Source organism: Pungitius pungitius, chromosome 20, assembly GCF_949316345.1.
Source record: "Pungitius pungitius chromosome 20, fPunPun2.1, whole genome shotgun sequence".
NCBI lineage: Eukaryota > Metazoa > Chordata > Actinopteri > Perciformes > Gasterosteidae > Pungitius > Pungitius pungitius.
The window spans coordinates 7,923,866-7,940,003 of NC_084919.1; the positions used below are offsets into that span (position 1 = coordinate 7,923,866).

General features: G+C 45.5%; 1 protein-coding gene across 5 annotated transcripts in view; it reads right to left on the reverse strand.

Annotated features, from left to right (window-relative positions):
* The window catches only part of sgk1 (serum/glucocorticoid regulated kinase 1), a 69,963-nt gene that overhangs the window by 3,124 nt on the left and 50,701 nt on the right, over positions 1-16,138 (reverse strand). For 2 of the 5 annotated variants that reach the window (XM_062559471.1, XM_037450074.2), the window contains 7 exons: positions 15,012-15,248; positions 8,183-8,398; positions 6,783-6,846; positions 819-894; positions 603-678; positions 254-442; positions 29-160 (listed from right to left, as the gene is read on the reverse strand). In XM_062559471.1, the coding sequence (XP_062415455.1) occupies positions 29-160; positions 254-442; positions 603-678; positions 819-894; positions 6,783-6,846; positions 8,183-8,398; positions 15,012-15,236 (978 nt within the window). In that variant the 5' untranslated portion in view covers positions 15,237-15,248. Of the gene's footprint in view, positions 1-28; positions 161-253; positions 443-602; positions 679-818; positions 895-1,007; positions 1,308-2,591; positions 2,739-6,782; positions 6,847-8,182; positions 8,399-15,011; positions 15,249-16,138 lie in introns of those variants that run through there. The other 3 variants (XM_037450075.2, XM_062559472.1, XM_037450076.2) reach the window with 3 other exon arrangements.

Consider the following 16,138-nt stretch of genomic DNA (forward strand, 5'->3'; position numbering starts at 1 on the left):
CGCCCTCATCTCTCATCTGGTAACTCACCTCTCCTCCGTTGATGTAGTCCAGGACGAAGTAGAGTTTGTCCGCTGTCTGGAAAGAGTAGTGCAGGCCCACCAGGAACGGGTGCTTGACATTCTTCAGCAGCACATTCCTCTCTGACATGATGTGTTTTTCCTGAGGATTACAAAGAGCGCGGGGTCAGAGAGGTTAACAAGGAGGGACACTTGGTTGCATGTGCACTTTCTGCATGCCTGCGCCCACTCTCACCTCTTTCTTCTTGAGAATCGCCTTCTTCTGCAGGACTTTGACTGCGTAAAACTGGTCATCTGCGCGGTGGCGTGCCAGCAGGACCTTGCCGAAGCTCCCCTTGCCGATCACCTTCAGGAAGTGGAAGTCGTTGGGTTTGGCTGAAGGGTTGGAAGATGGACCGAGGTTGATCTGTTGGGAAGGACTGGGCTGAGAGAGGAGGAGGAGACGGGGATGTTAGAGACATCATAATGAACCCCAAAATGTATGACATCTAAACACAGGGTGTGTGTGTGTGTGTCTCTGCAAACGCTGAAATGTAAACAAAGGAGAAAGCACACAATTGACTGTTTGATGCAAATATGCTTACAGGAGGAGAGGGATTTGTGTTCATGAGCTCAGCATCCTGAGGAGGACTTAAGTTCAGAATGGACTGAACTTCGGGACTGAAAATAAAGAAAAGAATTCAAAGTTAGTTTATTCAAAAAAAGCATCTACACTCTTTGTAGCTGATCTGGGATTCTCCAGAGGACAAATAACCAGTCCTCCAGGGGGAGAACAATGACACGCGTCACATGGTACTCACTGCTTGCAGGCGTAGGAGTTTGTGGCAAGCCGCTGAATGAAGTCGTTCAGACCCATCCTCCTCTGTTTCATAAAAGCTGCAACAAAAGAAAGGAAGAACAAAAAAAGTTTAGATTTATAAAGTAACATGGGAAGAGGATATTCCAAACATGTGAAGAAGAGTCTGCTTCAGATGGTAAGTAGTCCATACCGGTGACTAATGACACGAGCCCTCTAGATTTCGAGTAAGTCAAGTCAGACTTTTCTGCTTCTGTTTTGAGAGTCATGGTGTGCTGCGATCACTGCCCCGAAACTAAAATACAAATAACATGGCTTTGGCTCGCTGCTTTATAACATGTTGGGGAGGAGCGCCTGCACAAAGCCCACGCCCCTCCGGTGGGCGTGATCCTCTGCACGAATCTCTTTCAGCTAAATGGATCATGAGAAGATGACCGATTTCACGCTGGGCCAATCAGAGGCCGTTGCGCTCCTAATGCGTCATAGCCGCACCTCGCGGTGTACTTATGGCAAAAAAAAAAAAAAAACATAATAGGGAAAAAAATAAGTTCTTTAAAAAGGCCGTGGAAAGTCACTACCATGGCAACGTTGGCAACATCACACGTGTCACGCAGTCTAAATTCGTCACCAAGGCAGCAACAGTTCAGTTCACACAATTAAAGCTGCGAAAACGAATCCTATAAATCCCGTAGGCTGTAATGACATCCAGATGTGTCCGGTAAGTCATTTATGGCGACCCGTAACATACGAAGTGAACATGAAGTAAACAACTTCTTGTCCCAACTCCTGATCTCCCAAAACCCTCCGGAGAATGCAACGTTTGGCCTTTGCAAATAATCGGATACGAATAACCTCTTAACTAAGCTTTAGCATTTGGCTGCTTCTCCGATGGGACGGACGGGAGTGACGCAGGTTCCCCCCTTATACAAAAGAACCAGAGAGAGAGCCTGAGCCGTGGAAAGGGGGGGCGATGCCAAGAGGGGAAAAAAAGCTGGTAGTGGAAAAGTACAGACCGGGAAACCTCTCAATGCGTCCAAGTCAAACAAGAGAGACAAAGGCGGATCGGACGCACGGGTCCTGGTCTCTCGAGGTCACAAAGACTCGAATGTGATGGTTGAAACGGTGCAAAGGATGGCTGCTCGTTTTGTGCGCTGGCTCACAGATGATCGGACGGGCTCAGAGGGGTTACGTGAGGTCCACGGAATGGAAGAATGCAAGTTAATATCACATGAGAGGGGCCAAACTCACTTTAGAAGGTCATTCTTAACCGTGCAAGGAAAAAGGGAGAACACACAGCAATGCCATCTAAAATAAACAGTGGCTGCAATATTCCAACACAGTTTATGGATTAAATAAAATAGAGTTGAACAATACAAACACTCGATATTGATAAGAATCAATAAAATACCGCAGTTGCAATGAAGTGTTAAAAGTAAAACCAAGGGCCCGATTCACAGGTTGTCATGTTCCCAACTACACGGACAAGCAAACACAGGGCAGTGTGTTACCAGAGGACACGATCACGCCTCTCAGGTCTGCAGGGCTCCACACTGCGCTGCCCCACAAGGTCTCCCCTACCAGGGAGGCTTTTCCCAAAGCAGCACCATAAATCCAGATCAAGGGATTACGGGGTCCCAGCCAGGGCTTTCTCCCCAACCACAGAAACCCACTCCAGAAAGTAGGTCAAAGGAGAAACACCATCAAGTCTCCTGCCGAAGTGTTCTCCGACATGAGCATTGGCTCATAACAATAGTGTATCATCGGTGCTTTTACTCACAGCGGTCGTCCTGTCTTTCATAAGCGATCTTTTGTCTTTTCCGAAACGGCGAGGCGGCGGAGAGGCGGTGGGCTGCTCGGCGGGGCAGGTAATCTGACTTCACCGCATTCCTGCCTCAGGAGACTTTCATCCTCAAGATGTTTCTCCTTCTTTCTTTTCAGGGGCGGAGTCGTTCCGCCTCTTATTTCCTTCCCCGGGACTCTTTGGCCCTTCACGCGCGGCTCAGTGCGTTTCCCCAGCGGGCGGGACGACGCGGTGCCTTCACATGCTTCCCCGTAAGCTCGTACTTTTGCCACCTCACCTCTATCTAATACGCAATGAATAAAAGCGTTATTAAAATAAAACCATTAGGTATTTATTTATCTTGCCTGGCACTTCCTCTTTAATCTCTGTTCGATTTTAAACCCCACTTCTCCTTATTTGTAACGTTTCAACAATACATACAGAAAAAAACGGACTTAAAGGTCGGGACATGTGATTCATTCATTATTTCTCATGCCAGTTTTTCCATTACAGCCAGTTAGCTGAGGTTATTCACCTGCAGGGCTCCAAAGTATAAAGTAAACCCGGAATTCAAAGTCAAAGTTTTGGAGCTGCCAACAAGCTGAGGCAATATCCATTCATTCTTGCCGAATTGCTCCCCCAACTCTTTTGTGCAAGTGCAACCATGCAGAATGTTACGTGAAGATAAAAAAAGCCATCTACATATATATCAGACACCAAATAATCTCAGAAGAGAGGCTGAAGACGTTTCTTAACCAGGGACAGGTCTGGAGACTAAACACAGAGCGGATACTTTATTGTAATGTTCATTGCGCACATGTGACTGTGCAGTTTTTAAAAATAGCCTCAACTTTCTTCTGGTGTCTCTGTTTCTCCCTTGACTCAGGTCAAATCTATTATTAATCTGTTCCACAAAGTCAACTGATGCATACACACACACAAAGCTGGAGGGCAAAACAAAACCCGCAGAGAGACAGACCGAACATGCACGCGCACATTCTCTCTAAATCACAGAGAAAGAGAGAGAGTGAGAGAGAGAAACTGCACATCAGGTACATCCAAGGTATCAAACATACCTCTCCTACACTGCAGCCCAAGACCACATGATTATTTCTCCTTGATACGGGTTGACGTCCTTCAACATTCATTCTTTTAATCTACAACACCTCATGACTGCACGCTACAGTAGCAGCGGGAAGACGAGCAAAAGCTCGTGCATCACATGTTGCTCTTTGTTGGGTTGATCTTAAAAATGTGCAGGTAAGATAAGGAGAGAACCAGATAAAGAACGATAAAGAGATAGAGAGAGTGATAGAGCAAGACTAACAAAAGGTCCACTCAGTATTTTTCCTCTCGGGCCCTTAAATCCTCTTTGGATTGGCAGAGCGCTTAAGCCCTAAACAAGAGGAGGCTCCGCAATAATCAAGCTGCGTATTTGTTGCCTTTCGGTGTCTATTTGTGAGACCCTAGTCTGTTATGTAAGCCACTACTAGCATTGTCATCGATGCCAAAGCATGTATTGACTAACTCACACACACACACACACACACACACACAAGGACAGGAAGAGGTTTGGTCGCGGTGCCAGAGGGGTTGAGGGGCAGGATATCAGAGTCTCAGAATAAACACACGCTCCCTCAGGCCACTAAGAGAGAGCGACGCATCCTCATCGCCACGCTGTCTTCTGGCAGACGACGTCCCTAAAATCTCTTCATCTCTTTCGTCCGCCAATGGGATGAAGAGGAGGTTTGTGGCTTCAGTTGATCTGGCGTGGAATGTGAATGAGCCTCGGTGGTGAGAAACCCAATGCCACCATTACATAAAGGCCTTCGGCCATTCAGAGAGGACAGCGAGGCTTCTATTTTGCAACTGGAGTGTGTCGATTGTTTGGCTAGCTGAGCTGCCGAAGCTTGAATTGCATTTTGAATCATTTCCTAGAAAGTTATTGAAGGAAGCTTTGATAATGGGAAACATATTTCCAGTTTTTCCTGGTACCGGTATTACTAATTCAACGAGGTTTAAAACGTTTTTCGGGGAAATGGCGTGACTCCGTGATGTAAACACAATAGAGAGAAGACGGGAAGATGTGGGGGGAAAAAGACAGGCAGCAAGTGAAGTGCAACCATCTTAAAGGCCACCCCAAATTATGAGAGCATGTTTGCAAAGAGAGGGATGGATCGAGGCCAGAGTTTGCTGTGATGGAGGGAGCGGGGATGATGTCATCGGCAGCACAGGCCTTCAGCACAGCAAACTCCAACTGAAAATCTTGAGGGTGTGACGAAAAACAAAAAAAAAGAAACATGTCGGAGCAGCCTTCTCCAAACCGGTCTCTGGTTCGGGAGCGCCTTCAGGGATTATCAGGTACAGTCTGTGGAAATTTGCCCGTGTGGGTGTTTGTGTTGGACGTGTGAAGGGCAGGTTGACACAGGTGAGCGATGCGTCACGGAGGAGGACAAAAAGAGAGAAAAACAACAGCTTCAGACAAGGGAAAGGGAGCTGCTTCGTCGACGTAGACACGTCATTTAAACTAAACATCTCGGGGGGGGGGGGGAAGAGCAGTGTACAACAAGTCAGCATTCCAATGGTGAGTGTGTTGACACGTTCTGACGAAGGTGTCCACAGCAGATGCTGTTCGGTACTTTATAACACAGAGAGGACACGCCGTTGGTTGGACAGCTTCGATTATCGTCACTGCATCCGTCCCTCCGTCGTTTGCTCTCTGCCGCTCCTTCTGTCGCACATATCCGCGAATAACTGAAAAGTTATTCTGTGCCCCGAATGCCGTTAATTGCCCATCTTGGAACAGTGTGTGTAGCAGCATTGCCGCCGAGGCCACAGAAACAGCTTGTCCCCGGCTTTGCTGATCGCTTGGATGTCTTTCCATGTGCCGAGAACTCCCCCCAACTAACAGGCAGACTGCTCCCAGTGCAAAACGTTCTCCTCACAATATGGCTGCGTGTTTGTGTGCTTGTTTGTTGTTGCACTTCGCTTGATGTTCCGGCCTGGCAGCGGGTACGTGGACATTTGCAACAAAGTTTTTGTTATTGAAGTAGCAGAGTGTACTTGGACTTGGACTTAAATACTTAGAATATATTTTATGGTCTTGTGTACTTTCAAAATAACATTATAATGAAATGTAATGGAGGAAAAGCCAGTTCACTCCACAGCATCCTTTGCATAACAAATTGGTGGTTGCTTCTGTTTGAATGCTGTGAAAATACATTTAGTTGCAGGACTGTTACTTGTAAAAGAGTATTTTTATACATTGCAGTAGTGCTATTTTTAAGTTAAAAAGTTCCTCCACTGCCCGAGACAAGGATGTGCATATTATCCCAGAGCTGAAATGAATGGTTCCCCCAAATGAAAAACAAGGTTATAGCAACGCATGGATTCAGGTTCATCAGCTAACTATTGCAGTTTGAAAATGCACAGACTTAGATATATCTTTTGAGACCAAAGTTAAAAATGATAAATGGTGAGCTGAAACACACACGTGCACTCACGTGTAAAGCTAATGCTATATCCGCAGCAAAGGCAAAGGCCGCAATTACAAAAGGAATTCACAGGCTTTAAGCCCAAACACGAGACACACACATACTGTGTGCTTTTGTTTGGACGACGGTTTGTGGCACAAACAAGTGCCACGATGGAAAGTGAACACCAATCACCTACAGTCATGTTGGCAGGAATAAACACCTCATTTGGCTGCAGCGAAGGACAAAAAGTTGTGAACGGGTTTGGGAAAGGAAGCTTGTGATGATGATCAGCACTCAGCATTATGTCTGTAACTACTGTTTTTGCTCTCCGAGCCGGTCTCCACAGAACAACAAAAAAATAGTAATCTTGGTTTGTGAACAACAGTTATTATCCGGGGAGCTCAGAGGTTGGATTAGGATGGTGAGGTGAGTTAAAGCGACACCGTGTGTGTGCTGCAGGCCGAATCCTTCTGCTCCCGCGGCAAAACAACAAATAAGAGACAAGTAGAGGACTGTTTGGAATGATGGTGAAAACAAACCAAACTGCACATAATAGTGATGAATGTCCCCAGGATGACGGACAGATATGACACATAGTCACAGTGGGAAAGATCACAAAAGGACTGTACTTCCTTGGAATGAACGAAGGACAGAAGGAGGTGGAAGAATACAAAAGTACTGTACAAAAATTTAAAAAATGCCGGGGACTTACTGCTGTCGCCAGGGCAACGGTAGGTGTCTGGGTCCGACTCGTTGTGGTAGTACAGGTCCATCGCCTGAGGGAGAAACATTGATAAAACAAGTGAATACGTGAGCTACAACAACATGCAACAAGTATGTAGCCACACCGTGAACTGAGATTCAGCTCAATAGCGTCAAAAACTTCTCTCAAAGTCCTTAAGTAATGGATATTCATCGATAACTGACCTGATGTGTGGGGCAAAACACTTTTGGATGTTTTCTTGTTTAAATTCAGTTCAATGATAAATGGCCTTGTGGAACTGTCCTTATAGGCTTCTGACTTCTGATCAAGTCCTCGTTCAATAAATAAATAGCTTAATGATGGATAGCTTTACATGTTTTTACTGCACCAACTTATGAAGAAAATGTTGTTTCCTTTATTTTTTCTTCTTCTTGTGAAATACTTAAAAGGGTGGCAGGTTGAACTGGACCCAACTGAACAAACTAATACCTTTGAGCACTTGAAAAGTGTACAGGGACTTTAGGCCATGTAACATCTGTGAAGAGCAGCACTTTAATGAAAGCACTTCTGAAGCGGACCGGTATCAGCTGTTTTAACGAGGCTGGGTTTTCATGGTGAGACTACATTAAATCCATTGAGCTGTGCGCTGAGAGCCTTGAGAGATCTCTGCTCTAACTAAAGGTCCCCACTGTGCTTCAGTGAGACAATGAACTGCTTCCCCAACAACATCAAACTGCATATGGAGACATAAGACAGTTCCAAATGTATCTCTTTGTCTGGCTTTACCTTTCAAAGACTACATGTGGGCAAAAACACCTTGATTCAAAACCCTAAGTACAAAGAAGTTATCACAAAAAAGTGTAGTCGTTTCCCACTAGTGGAAGTGAGGTGGTGTTTGTCCCCCGGTGTGCGAATGTGTCTTTGTTGTAAAAGTCAATGTATCGCTCATTAACAGCGACATCCCCATGAAGCCGTATCACATGTCAGTTGTTTCTGATGTTGTGGTCACTTCGTGGACTTTGCTATCTATTTTTACAGGGTTTTTTTGTTGAATAAAGTGTAAGCGTGTTGCAGCTCTTAAAACTCGGCCTTCTCCCAAAGGCGTTTTTTTGAGAGCTCTTGTTAGCGACGTGTTGGGGCGAGTGTGTGTTAAAGTGTGAGAAGCTGTGTTAATCCATTCACAGGTGATGCTCCCAACAATGCATGGAGATGACGCAGCCATTTCATCTCCAGCTTTGTTTATCCGTCTTCTTTATGCTGTCACACAAACACACACACACACACACACAAATATTATATTGTCAACAATCCCATTTCCATTCATGCCCCTTTCTCCTGTAATCTGCCTATGATTTTATTAAGCATCTTATAAAACATGATTTAAGTTAGTTAACTCTTGGCTAACCTACCTGCGTGCGTTGCCGTGGCTGCCAGGTATCCTCCAGGGCGTAGCTGATGTAGGGCCCGCTGCACACGGAGCACTCCAGCATGACGGGGCTGGCCGTGGGGGGCGAGGCGTGGACCCCCCAGTACTGACAACCCCCCAGGTGGACATCGCACTCGGCTTCCTTCTGCTTGCCCGTCCCGTCGCCGTGATGGCGCGCCAGCATCTTCCACTTCCTGACCTGAAGGTGTAGATGAGTCAATGGGTTTTTGCGATAGTATAAAGCTTGAGGACGTTATGTGGAATGAAGCAACATGTAGAAGCAGCCAACCAGATACCAGCGCTTCTCTCCACGAGTAAAGGAAGGACACAATGGATCCACACTTGTCCATCAAACGCTGTGTGTGTGTGTGGGTGGGTTTATTGGTGGGTTTTTTTGTGTGGGTGTGTGTGTGTGAGGACCACCGCCTTCTGTGTGTACTGTGAAATCAAGTTACAATTTTGCCAAAATTGCGAGTATTACAATCAATTAATACACATGGCTATTACTGTTAAAGGGTGACTACAAATTTAACTTCGTTTGGGGAAAATGTTTTGATGGAATGTTTTGATGGACCAAAAGACGCCTATAAAAAAACCATAAAACTCTGTAATTAGCATTCCATGTCTTCTTTATTTGATCAGTACTAAACATGCTCAGAGCAGTTGCCAGGCAACGAGAGAAAACTCATGGAAGATACTGCTCTTGTTACTACTGTTGCTTTGCACATTAAAGACATGTGTTTGATTTCGGTTCCAGTTGTGACTGTTGATTACTTTTCAAATTGGGATCATTATACTTTTCACATCGTGCATTCTAATTCATGAAACACCGTTTCTCTGGGGCAACTTGTCACTGTGTTAATCATGTGAGTAGAGACCCATGAACTCCACACTCTCCTTTCTCCAAATGCCTTTCCTTGCCCTCTGACCTGGCTTTGTACTTCGACCCATTAAGACAAGAGCAGTCCTATTATTAGTTAGGTTGCATAAGGCCGGTCCTGCAAGATGAGTCCTTTCACTCCATGAACTCAGGATGTAATATATTCTTGGGACATTGTCATACTAAAGCCAGGAAGTAGATATCGGCCACAAAAACCCATAAATCAAGAAGTTTAAAAAAGAAAACACACACCATTCCAGATTTCATCTGACCCGTTTCCTTCTGCCTCCTCCTCACCAACCTCTTCAACTGGCCTTTGCCTGTGTTCTTTCCACATCATCTCGTGAATATGTAAAACAACAAGTAACTCAGTCATTGACAGAATTACGTAAAACCTTTACCGTAAGAGCTGCCCTTTCCTCTAGCAGTAGAATATGAACATTCTCACAAACACATTACTGAGTATGACGCAAATATACTGAATAACAAACAAATACATAATACATCGGATGGGATCTGTTCCTTAAGTTGTCTTATTGACCAGCATGTGACCGCCTTTTAGCATCGTCCTGCCTGTCCCTCCCTGTCCTCTAATAAGCTGCGTGACGTCCCATATGTCAGAGCATCAGAGTAATGAAATGAGCAGAAGGCAAGGGGGGAATAAAGTAGAAGAAAGGAATGAGGTGTGAGTGGAGATATGTAGACAGAGGAACAGAGGTTTGAAAGACTAGGAGACAAACAGACAGGTGTGAGATATTCTTACATAAACTGTCTCTCGCTCATTAATACCAAGGTCACTGCTGTGTCCTCTCCCTTCCTTTCACAAGCTTCTGGGTCCTCGGTCACAAACATGAACTTAAAAAAAAATACTCAAGAAATACTGTTCAAAGACAAAGGGAGAGTCAACCGGAAAGTAGACTAGAGTGATTATTGACCAGAGGAACAGAAAAAAGAGTAAGTGTGGGATTCCGAGCTTAGGATGTTGATCCTAAGCTGCCTTAAGAGCCATTTTAAGAAATCCCGAGGAGTGCTTTGTTCAACCCCGATGTACTTACTAATAGCCCTCTTCATGGTCATCCAGTGCGCCTCAATCCCTGCAATTGTTCTAAATTAAAACTACAGAGCCAGTTTACAGTAATATACAGCTGGTATAACATGCATGCATTATGCATGACGCATTTAAAGGCAATAATTGCTGAGATATTTCTGTCATGCTCAAAGTGATGAAGTATTTGTATTCACCTACTCCTACAATGGTCAGTACTAAATGCCCATATAAAACACCAGTTGAACAGCATGCAATACGTTTCAATCATTTTACATCTTGAATATGAATGTTAGACCTGCTGCATGACGTTGGATGTTGTTCACAAAAGCAAAATGATGTCTCGAGTTTGGCGTGAACTGGCAAATGGAATAAGAGTTAGACTTTAGTCTGAAGCATTAACGGAACAACAAAGTATTTATCAAAGTACAGTTCAATAGCCTTTTGTGTGCCAGTAATGTCATAATAAGCACATTGTCCATGCAAGCAGATGAGGTCAACAACAAGGCTCGTCAGATAAGAGCTATAAGACCCCAAAACCTCAGTGCACAAAGTAGTTTCAATAGAGCCGAGTGTGACACATGCTGCTGAGTCTCTGTGGCTCAGCAGTTTCTGGGCATTAACTGTGGAACATCAAGATGGGGAATGGGATTAGCCGGGTTCTCGGGGGGTGGATTAGAACAACAATAATTCTCAAATTCCCCCGCAAGGATGTTGTTGGATCTCCCACCGTGGAAACTGAACAACAGGGGGTGTGGAAACAGATACAGCATTGTGAATCCTGTGAATATTGAAATCACTCTTTATTCACCAATTTCCTCACTTATATAATACATCTTTTTCCCGTCATCATTGGTTGTTGCACGTGGTTGGCGCCAAACATCACAAACCCCCTTATCCTTCTGGAGCTCGCCTCTGGTTTATTATAGCGAGGGTTGGGTAAAACACAACAGACCTAATTCACACATCCCCATGTGTGGCCAAGGTACAAAGTGCCTTTTGTACGTATCTCCTTTTCTGTGATTTGGCAGAGAAAAGCCTGTATAATGCTGCAGTGGCAACCGAAAACAAACACCTTGAGCCATCTGTGGGGGTGCGTATACTGTATATACTGTACTGTACATCCACTGAGAGCAAAGAATAGGGATCATGCAAGAAAGGTAATTACTGTAACTACGCACATTCTTCCATTGGCTTCGGAACAAAAGGACACCAAAGGATTAGCCGTTTCCCGTTGCTAAGTGTAGGCTGCACAGGAAAGCTTAGAAGAGCTTCCCAGAGCCTGGGATAGTTTCCTCACTCAAATGCTGTAAATATGTTTAAATTAAGTCGAGAGGAATGAATGCTGACAGGAGAGGATCAGGCTTGTAAAGGACAAAGATCATGATTCCAATAAATTTGAAGGCACGGTTCTCAACAGTCAAACCGCTGACTCTACCAGTATTACCAGGAGGACAAGAAGTAGATGGGAACGTACCGGACCGATTAACATCGCCGCTGAGCTGGCACCCTACCAGTCTCCTTACTGTGAAAGACTCAAGGGATACTGTATGTCAATTTGTCTCCCTGGTATTGGTACAATATGCATGACAAGCCAACCACTTGGAAATAGAGTCTCTTTGTGTCATATACAATTACACCTGTCTAGGTTGATCTTCTTACAATTAAAGCTAATAAACTCTTTAACGGTTGTGTAATCCATGTTGAATGCTTCTACGGCTTGAACTTAATTTTTTGGCTTGTGAGGTGAGTGCTGGTTTGGACAGACCCACACAACAAAGTTAATGTTTTCAACGGGTGCACTTAGTTATCCAGTACAACAGCCCTGCAATAAATCACACTGTTTTGCTCCGTGTCCCAGGGTCGATAGTCCTTTTGTAGAGAGATACTTGCTGGTTTGCTAATACTGTCTCGAGCAATCACTCAAATACCAAATCTGCCAAAAAAAATCAAGATTTTCCAGTTTTAATATGAACAGTCGCTCATAGATGGAGTCAAGACAAGAAAAGTGTGAGCAGAGGATCATCGAAAGGTCACCGGTGCAGCGATGCAACGTTTAAACATGACACTCGAGTCATTGACCGTTAGCTTCGTGTGAAGCTGTGTGATTCAACGTCCCTCTGAGAATTTACAAGTAGGACACCTCTGAGATAAGATTACACCAAGAGCCAAAGTCTGCAGCTCAAATTCCAACAGAAACATGTTACAAAATTATTGAGCACCATAAACGTGGGGGAGTCCCTTTGTCTCATTCACTCTCTCAGACACCACGCATTAGCATTGGTGGAACAGAGCTCGGCCCGCCGGGCCTGGAGTCCCTGCAGAGGAGGAACCGCAGGGAGATCCGTCACAGGTCGTCTCCCTCCGCTTCGTCACTGTGGAGAATGAGCACATTGCGCGTGAGAGTCACACTCTTTAAATGCCACCGATCCTTTTTGGACTGTGTAGTGTGATCGAGCTTTTGGTCGCAGCTGTCAACCCAGACATGAACTAAATGAGCTTCCCTCACAGACAAAAGGGGGGTCTCCAGAAAATCTCATGTTCAGTTTTTCAACCTCTGCTTTGGCTGAGATCTAATCAATGGCCCGACGACACAGGCTCCATCGGGCGGTGATCAAAATCACTGTTCTTCTTCTTGGACACGCTCGGCTTCCCTCATGTTTCTTCCCTCAGCGGGTGAAATAAAGTGAGTAAATGAACCATAGCGGATACACGGACTGATTAACAACGGCATCACATGATCCATACACAGAAATGGCCGTAAGGGAATAAGGACGAGAATGATGCCACAGGCCATTCGGCCCAATGGCTGATATATTACACAATATAAAAATGGAATATTAAACAGGGACTTTGCTCTTGTTTCTGACTTGATGAGAAGTTTCAGCAGCAGTTTGATTACAACATGCAATCTAAAGGGTTTTCGGGACTTCCAGTAAGATTCTGGAAAATGACTGAAACTGTGAGATAACAAGAGAGATAACATGAAAGGACAACCAGCAGTCAGCAAAAGTTCATGTTTTATTCCGTTTCCATTCTGTCTCCATCAGGCACATTAGAGGCTTGATTAGAGATTAGTGGGAAGGCTGCGTTTGCATTATCTGTGCGTGTGTGTGTGTGTGTGTGTGTGTGTGTGTGTGTGTGTGTGTGTGTGTGTGTGTGCGTGTGTGTGTGTGTGTGTGTGTGTGTGTGTAAGCGTATGTGCGGTGTGTCTGATAGTGGGTTGTCGACAGTACAGGACGTCCTTATCAGGAGGATTTAGGAGCTTTTGATTTCTGGTCATGCTCAGGAAGGGGGGGGGCAGGTGTTCTGACCTCATCCTCCATCCACTAATATTCCCGTTCTCCCAGCTCCTCTCATCTCTCTCTCCTCATCACTGCTGCTTCCTGTGTTCGTGTCTCCCCCCTTTTAGTTCCACCAATCCCTCGACTGCATTCATTTTTTTCCTCTTTTTGTTTTTTTGGTCTACTTTCAATTGTTATTTTCTCCTAATTACCCATCATTCCTCCTAATTGCATTACATCCTTCCCCCTCCCCACCTGTTCCATCTTGTACCCATGAAAAAATTGCAGGCACGGTAAATTGAGTACGCTGGTCTGATTTCCTTGGCTGTCGTGGGATAAGCAGCAGCAGAGAGGTGAAGGCAAACCACTGGGTCAAGGCTAAGCTAAGCTACTTGGATACTTGGAGTCAATAGTTTAAAACAAAGCTCCTGTGATGCATTTTGAATGAGAGGTGGGCAATCAGCAATGTCAGGAAAGCTGCATAGACGTCCTTACATTACCTCAAATACTGTACGAGTGTGTGATTTATAAGTACAGATTGACAAATTCAAAAGCCTCTTCCCACAATGAGAAAATCCAGCATTGGGTATTTGCAAAAAGGGGGTGGTGGCGGTGGAGGGGGGGGTGTGTGTAAAAATGTTTAGACAGATTGTCCTGAGGTACACACAGTATGTAGCGAACAGTGCAGAACATGACGTCTGTGTGCTGGGGGTTTTCGCGGTGGAGTACGTGTTTGGCAATGGCATGCAAGGTCAAACACGGGGAGGGTGCATCTAAGTCCATATTTAGGTTGCTCATCTAACTGCTGCTGCGTGTTGTAAGTTTCCAGCGTGGCTAATCATTGATTGAGTCCACACTGCTGTAGGTCGCGTTCGCTGAACTCCACATTGGCTTCTCATTGACCACACTAGTAGAATGCAGTGTGAACTAGACAGTGACTCGCCACGGAGCCCCCTCCTCCTATCCCCCCCACCCTCCCCCTGCAACCCCCATTAATTCTACACATAAACGACACATGTCTCCGGTGGGACATTGGCCGACAGGCTGTGAGGGCAAGAGGTGGAATTGGTGGAGTGGGAGAACGAAATGAAAATAAAATACAAAAGAGCGAAATAAGGCGCAGCAACGCAGCGCTGTTTTGAGGTCTTACATGAGTCAACGTTGTTGTTTTTTTTAGTGCACAGTGTGGCTTTGTCTCGCTCGGACAGCGATGACTCATTCTCTCCTCTCGCCCATGGGACGGGAGAGAAACACACTAACACCCACACACACACTTACACACACAAGCAGGGGGCCCATCTGATGGGTATGATGATTGATAAGAGGGGGGGGGGGGGGGGGTGTGGCTGTTATGATTTGCAGTTCCAAGGACAACCTGGACACTCGCAGCAGCATTAGCAGTGAATGCACTGCTGTGTGTTTGTTGAATGCATTCACCGGAGTATTATCTAACTTTAATACAATGCTCATGCTCTCTGTTGAATAAATAAATTGTGTCTATTTAACCGGTATCAAATGAACGCTGTGTGCGCAGTGACATGAGGACGCTAATGCATTCAATAACACTCATCCTCTCTCTCTCTCTCTTTGTTTTTCCTTCTACCTTGCAGACCGTACTGGTGTCATGGCCACCGGTTGGCCCACTGGCCGGGCGTGGTGGGCTCGGCGCCTGGTGGTAGCACTGCCCGGCCTGCAGGCCGCCGTAGTGACAGCAGCCGTAGGGCGAGGGGAAGTGTGTGTGCCACAGGTCCTCGGCCAGCGGGCCCTTCGGACAGGAGTAGAGCCCCGTCCCTTGGGCCTTCTCAACGCTCACTTTCGGGTTACGCATCCATCTCCGTACCTGCGCAGAAAATACGTGCTAAGGTCGAAAGGCAGTTTGGGAAATATTGTTTTTTTTTTAAAGACCAGCAGAAGCCTCATTAAATCTCATTCTGCAGCAAGAATCGAACTTTCTGAAAACACACGCAGCGAGGGGGGGGGGGGGGGGGGGGGGGCACAGTGGCCCGTGCGAATGAGCCCCGAGTGCAGACAGCTGTTGCAGACACACGCACACACACACACACACACACACAAGGAGTGAATGCCTAAGTGGAAGGGCACGGGCCAGCAGACAGCACGTCAGGGCATGTCGGGTCCAAAGGAAAAACACTCCTGCAGCTCACCGCAAACAAACAAACCGGCCAATGTGGGTGGAGCAGACGTTCCTGATGACGCACACCCCCAGTAGAATGAAAACACTAGCACACACGTTTCTTCCCAGAGAACATGAACGTTCAATAGTCATCGCATCCGAAGAGTGGATCCTTTGCCCTGATGTTTGTCAAGTGAAGTGGGAATGTGTTTTCTTGTTTGCGGCCAGCCTTCAAATTTACTGAAGAGCCACACATTTCGTCATCCTTTTTATGGGTTTCTACACACATTTAAATTCTAAAAGCGTGAGTTATATATGTAATTATATTTCAATGTAACGTTTGAGAGGTGTGGCATATCCAAAATTGGCGATATTGCTCAAATAGAAGGTCTAATCAACAGTTTACAGGGTCCAAATTTACATTGATTTTATATTTCCTCCTATATTTTCTTTACTCATTTGCACAACACAAGACCTGTTCTGTTGTTCTCATGATGTAATCAGGAATAAATTTACTCAAATAGAGATCAAATGAAACCCTGATTGAGTCGGGGGAATGCGCTGATGCATATCTGGACGATTCTGTTTTTTCTGGTGTG